We start from the raw sequence: 6000 nt of genomic DNA, 5'->3' as shown, positions 1-6000 counted from the left end.
AGTGGGAGGATTGGAAGGAGAAGTTGTTCAGGGTGAGGACCAGTTCGGTCAGTCGAAGGAGGGTGTCGGTGGAAGGGTACTGGGTGGTACGGCGGGAAAGGAAGAAGCGGAGTGCTTTGAGTCCTTTGTGATGGGGGATGGAGGTGTACAGGGACTGGCTGTCCATGGTGAAAATAAGGCGTTGGGGACCGGGGAAGCGAAAATCATGGAGCAGGTGGAGGGCATGGGTGGTGTCCCGAACGTAGGTGGGGAGTTCTTGGATTAATGGGGACAGGACCGTGTCGAGGTATGCCGAGATGAGTTCGGTTGGGCAGGAGCAGGCTGAGACGATGGGTCGTCCGGGGCAGTCAGGTTTGTGGATTTTGGGCAGGAGGTAGAAGCGGGAGGTGCGGGGTTGTGGGACTATGAGGTTGGAGGCGGTGGATGGGAGATCCCCCGAGGTGATGAGGTTATGGATGGTCTGGGAGATGATGGTTTGGTGGTGGGGGGTGGGGTCATGGTCAAGGGGACGGTAGGAGGAGGTATCTGCGAGCTGGCGTTTGGCCTCAGCGGTGTAAAGGTCAGTGCGCCAAACTACTAATGAGTGAGGCAATGTTACACGCAATCATGAGAGAGGCAGAGTATGATTCTTGGTGGGAGATGGGTGCAGTAGCAGAGACAAGAGTGAGTGTTATATAGCAGAGAAGATTGTGGCACTTACATTGGTAGAGTAAAGGAGATCGATGTCAAAGGCAGGACTTATATACAATTAAAGGTAGGGCCTTGGGTAGAGAAGTAGAACATAATTCTTTAAAGTTTGCATCACATATAGACAGGGGGTGGTTAAGAAGACATTTAGCACCGTCATTGCTCAGACTTTTGAGTATAGGAGTTGGGATGTTATGATGATGTTATATAAGACATTGATAAGGCCTCTTCCAGAATTCTGTGTCCAGTCAAATCACCCTGTTATAGGAAAGATGTTAAGTTGGAGAGTGTTCAGAAGAGATTTACCAGGAAGGGAGAGTTTGAGTGATGGGGAGAGGCTGGATAGGCTGGGACTTTTTTCACTGGAGCATCAGAGTATGAGGGGTGACCTTATAGAGGTTTATAAAATCATGAGATGTATAGATAAGGTGAATGGCAGGTGTCTTTTCCCTAAGGTGGGGGATTTCAAGTCTATGGGGCATTTAGGTAAGAGGAGAAAGATTTAAAAAATAAATGGGAACAACTTTTTTACACAGAAAGTGGTTTGTGTGTGGAATGAATGTCCAGAGGAAGTGGCAGTTGTGGGTACAGTTGGTACTTTTACAACAGTAAAAGACATTTAAATAAGTACCATGAATAAGGAATGTTTGGAGGGATATGGGTCAAGTGTAGGCTTTAGTTTAGGATTACAGTCACCATAGATTGGAAGGACTAAAGGATCTGTATATCTCTATGTCCTTCTGCACCACAGTGGCTGCACCAACCTGGCTGGCGACATCAGGATGGTATGGCCTTCTCTGCTAAACTGTACCTGTTACTGTATTTTCTCTTACATTCCTCACTGCAGTGCGTAAGAGTTGAAACACAATAATAAGATGGTCTTAACATGCTCCTAAAACCTTATTCTCTGGCTAAGCTTTAAGAACGTAATGGCCTTGTGGTATTATTGCATTCTTTATTCTTCCATGGTGTTTGGGCATCATTGACAAGCTACGTGTTTGGTCCTCATCCCTTTTTGCCCTTGAACTAGCTGGCTTGCATTTCAGAAAGCAGTTAAGTCAGTCATATTTCAGTGGGTGTTTAATCATATGTAAATCAAACCAGGTAAAATTTTCTTCCCTAAGGGACTTTAGTGATCCAAATCAATATATTTGTTAGTCAATGATCAGTGTAATGCTCTTGAAACCAGCTTTCAATTCCAGATTTATTCATTACATTTAAATTCCCTAGCTGCTATAATGGGATTCCTCACCTGTGATGACCATGTTGCATGAACAATAGAAAAAGATATAAATCATGACAAACTGTTTTAAGAAAAAATGGAATATTGGCCATAATCTCAATTGGGTGGAAGTTATGTCACAGTTGCAAAGACTTTCTTGTGGACTGCATACGCTTCTGGGCACCCCACAGAAGGATTAATTGACCGTGGGGAAGTGCAGTAGAAAAACACCGGAATGATTCTGGGGCTAGGAGGGTTAAATTATGGGGACAGGTTGCACAGGCTAAACTTTCTTGAGCATAGTTTAATAAATAAAGAAGAGTTCATGATCATGGAACTTATGGCAGACAGATGATGTCAAGAGGCAGTTCAGCTATGATTGAAATCAACTGACTGCTGGTTTTGGGAACTGTATATGGGCTAAATTGTTTTATTCATTCATAGTACAAGAACATTGCTGGCTTAGCCGGCATTTATTACCCAACCTTTATTGCCCAGAGGGCAGTTAAGAGTCAACCACTTTGCTGTGCGTCTGGTTATAGACCAGACCAGGTAAGGATGGCAGTTTTCTTCCCTGAAGGGCATTAGTGAACTAGATATGTTTTTCTTGACAGAAAACAATGATTTTATGGTCAATATTAAACTTTTAACTTCAGATTTTTATTGTATTCAAATTTCACCAGCTGCCATGGCAGGATTCGATCCTGGGTCCTGTAACATTATCTGGGTCTGTGGATTAAAGTCCAGCAAGAATACCACAAAGGAAATTACTTTTCTAAAAGCTTGGCCGGAGAAATAGGTTTTAGGAGCATATTAAAACCACTTTGGCATTGTGTTTCAACTCTTTTACATTACAGTGAGGAATATAAGAGAAAATAATGCAACAAAAATTGTTTCGCTCCCTTTGGTGAGCCAATTGAGTGTCAAGCCATTTAAGAGATACTTAGTTCAGCACTTGAAACATTAAAACACACCTGGCTATAGGCCAAATATTGGAAAATGGGATGAGAACAGATGCTTGGTAATTGGTGCAGACACAATTTCCATGCTGTAAAAGCTTTAGGAATATTATTTTAAACGTTTTTATGAATCATTCGCCCATGGACGGCTTAAACATTGTTGGACAACAGAAAAACAAAAATTGCAGACCGCTATTACAAAGCAAGGCCCTTAAGTCTGCTGTATTCAGGGATGGACCTTTAATCAGGATGTTGGGTTCCAGCAATGCATCCGTTAAAACAGGTGTACATTTAATCTTTAACAAAACAAAAATCAAACACCATTGGACAACAGAAAATAAAACTTGGGGATTATTATTACAGATCAAGGCCTTAAGACAATGTAGGAGAAAGTGAGGACTGCAGATGCTGGAGATCAGAGCTGAAAATGTGTTGCTGGAAAAGTGCAGCAGGTCAGGCAGCATCCAGGGAACAGGAGCATCGATGTTTTGGGCATGATTCCTGAAGAAGGGCTTATGCCCGAAATGTCGATTCTCCTGCTCCTTGGATGCTGCCTGACCTGCTGCGCTTTTCCAGCAACACATTTTCAGCTCTTAAGACAATGTATCCAGGGGTGGACCTTCAATCAAGATGTTGGGTTCCAGCAATACATATCAGCGTGGTAACATATTCAGTTAATCTTTAATAAAACAAAAGTTAAACACCGTTGGACAACAGAAAATAAAACTTGGGGATTATTATTATCGATCAAGGCCTTTAAGACAATGAATGTGTCCAGTGGTGGACCTTCAATCAGGATGCTGCTGGGTTCCAGCATTACGTATCAGTGTGATACCATATATTCAGTTAATCTTTGATAAAACGAAATAACACTAGCGTTAGGACAATAACAGGTGAAATGCGCTCCACTTTGTATTTTTTTTTTGATCCAGTGTATGGTGTTTACCTCCTGAACAACTTCTCCATTTGAAAGCTTTGCTCAAACTCTTCCCCACTGCAGGTGCCCAAGACTGTGGGGGCGGGGGCGGGGGGGAGCTGACGCCGATTGTGACGTCGCGCCGGCGCCCTTTGTGACGCGAAACGGCGCGGAGGCCCCTGGGATGACGGCGATCCTGGCTGGCGGCGCCATTTTGCGAGCGACGGGCGGACTGTCGGCGGCGGCGGTAGCTGTAGTGGCAGCAGCGGCAGCGGCAGCCCCCGGGGGGCGGAGCGAGGCGATCCTTCCCCACCCCACCCCACACCGCCTCGCCCATGGCGGCCGAGATCCCGGACGATAAAGGTAAAGCGACGGGCCGTCGTCGCCACTCTGCATCGGTGTGTATGTGGGAGTTGGAAGAGGGCAGCGCGAAGGGTCCGGGCCTATTCCTTTCTCCCTCCCTCCCACCCCCCGCTCCCCTCTGCAATTGCGTGGGACTCTTTTGTTCAAAGGGAGCAAGGTCGAAGGGAGGAGGGGAAACGGCGCCCGCGTTCGATCCATCCCAACTCTCCCGGGGTTGGTCTGGCGATCGACTGCCCCGACTCGGTCCGTGTGGTGCTGCACCATTTGGACAGCTCCGGCCGGGGAGGTCGCGGAGGCCTCGCCGACCGCCATGTTACCGAGGTCGGAGTCAATCCCCAGGGCTCCGATGAAGGAGCGTCGCTCCGAAAGCTAGTGCGCTTCCAATTAAACATGTCGGACTATAACCTGGTGTTGTGTGATTTTTATTTTTTTTTAAAAAATAACTTTGTCCACCCCAGCCCAACACCGGCATCTCCAAACCCAGGACTCTTGCTTTTTTTCCACCCCCCCCCCTATTCCCCTCCCGGGCTGGTTGGCAGATCAGACAGAGATAATACACCCTTTCAAAGGTTGCCGAGCTGCGGAAACGTTGGCGGGCCTTTGCGCCGAATATAGTACATCAGGTTGAAAATGGTTCGTAAAATGCACAGGATCCTAGGTTTTGAAAGCAGAAACGTGAGATTTCAGCAGCACGGAGGTCATGATAAGGCTACCTGTGAAATATTGGTTCAGGACTAAATTATATTCAGATTGTCTATGGAAAGCTGAAGGGTGCAGGAAAGATAACTAAGCTTCCTTATGGAGCTTCAATATGTGGGTGAGTTGGAGCAAAATTGGGCATGCTGTCCTGAGAGAAGTTTGACAGCAACCTTAAAAAGGACTTCAGAATGATGAGAGTCTGGACAGATAAGATATAAAATGTAGCTGCTGATAGAGTTGGGAAGGAGAAGGCACTGATTTGAGATGATCAGTGAAGCAATCAACAGCAACATGAAACACACTAGATACGCTGAGTGATTGTGATTTCAAAAGTACTGTCAGTGTGTGGTTGAATGCAGGGGGTTTCAACAGGGGACAATAGGAAGGCACAGTCTGTTGGAAATTCCTAGGAGGTCTAGAATCATCTGGAGTGAGAAGCACAGTTAATGGTTCCAGTTGGTGACCAGGTCAGTCAAGGTCTTATTGAAGGGCTGGGCGGTCTGCTTTTGTACCTTGTTTGTATGACCTTTTGCCAGAACTGGAAAAAATGAGGCATTGAGTGGGTGCCTAGGGGGATAAAGAAGGAAAGACCTGTATGACAGATCGTTACAACCAGGCAGTGTGGCTATTTATAGTATTTCTTATATGAAAATTTGTGCTATTGGCTGACAATAAATGACCCGTGAAATATTCTTGGTTGTGGAATGCAGTACTGAAAGTCCCAGCATTCTGAAAGTTCTTTTTCCAATCAATGATGAGCTGGTTGCTTGCTCCTCTGCCAGTGCAACACCTAAACATTCCAGTCCTATGGTTCTGTTTGTCCATTGAAAAGTTGGAACCTGCTTCTTTTTAGAATTCAGGCTGATTTGCACCAACTTGATGAATTGCTGTTCATCGCTGTCTAGTTTAAGTTCAAATAATCTGAGCATGGAGCATTCTCAGTTTTTTTAAAATGCTTGTATCACTTGCCTTAAATTTCACAGGGTGCTCATTTCTCCCATCCTGTGAAGGTCAAAGTTTGGTATTTGTGCTGCCAAATAGGACCTGCAATTAGTAATGAAACTGCCTTTCCCCTTGTTTTTCCAACTATCTGCTCGCAGGACTCTTGTCACTATCTACATTGTGAAGAGGGTCTAGATTTTACTTGGCTGTTT

General features: G+C 45.3%; 1 protein-coding gene across 6 annotated transcripts in view; it reads left to right on the top strand.

The window, feature by feature from the left end:
- The first annotated feature begins 3963 nt into the window (after window positions 1–3963).
- Window positions 3964–6000, top strand: part of ythdc1 (YTH domain containing 1) — a 58514-nt gene continuing 56477 nt past the window's right edge. For 3 of the 6 annotated variants that reach the window (XM_043720738.1, XM_043720723.1, XM_043720712.1), the window contains exon 1: window positions 3964–4147. In XM_043720738.1, the coding sequence (XP_043576673.1) occupies window positions 4120–4147 (28 nt within the window). In that variant the 5' untranslated portion in view covers window positions 3964–4119. The remainder of the gene's footprint in view (window positions 4148–6000) is intronic. The other 3 variants (XM_043720743.1, XM_043720732.1, XM_043720717.1) reach the window with 1 other exon arrangement.

Source organism: Chiloscyllium plagiosum, chromosome 2 (assembly GCF_004010195.1).
Source record: "Chiloscyllium plagiosum isolate BGI_BamShark_2017 chromosome 2, ASM401019v2, whole genome shotgun sequence".
Taxonomy (NCBI): domain Eukaryota; kingdom Metazoa; phylum Chordata; class Chondrichthyes; order Orectolobiformes; family Hemiscylliidae; genus Chiloscyllium; species Chiloscyllium plagiosum.
The sequence above is the reverse complement of the archived record's forward strand: the minus strand, read 5'-3'. Positions and strand labels throughout refer to the sequence as shown.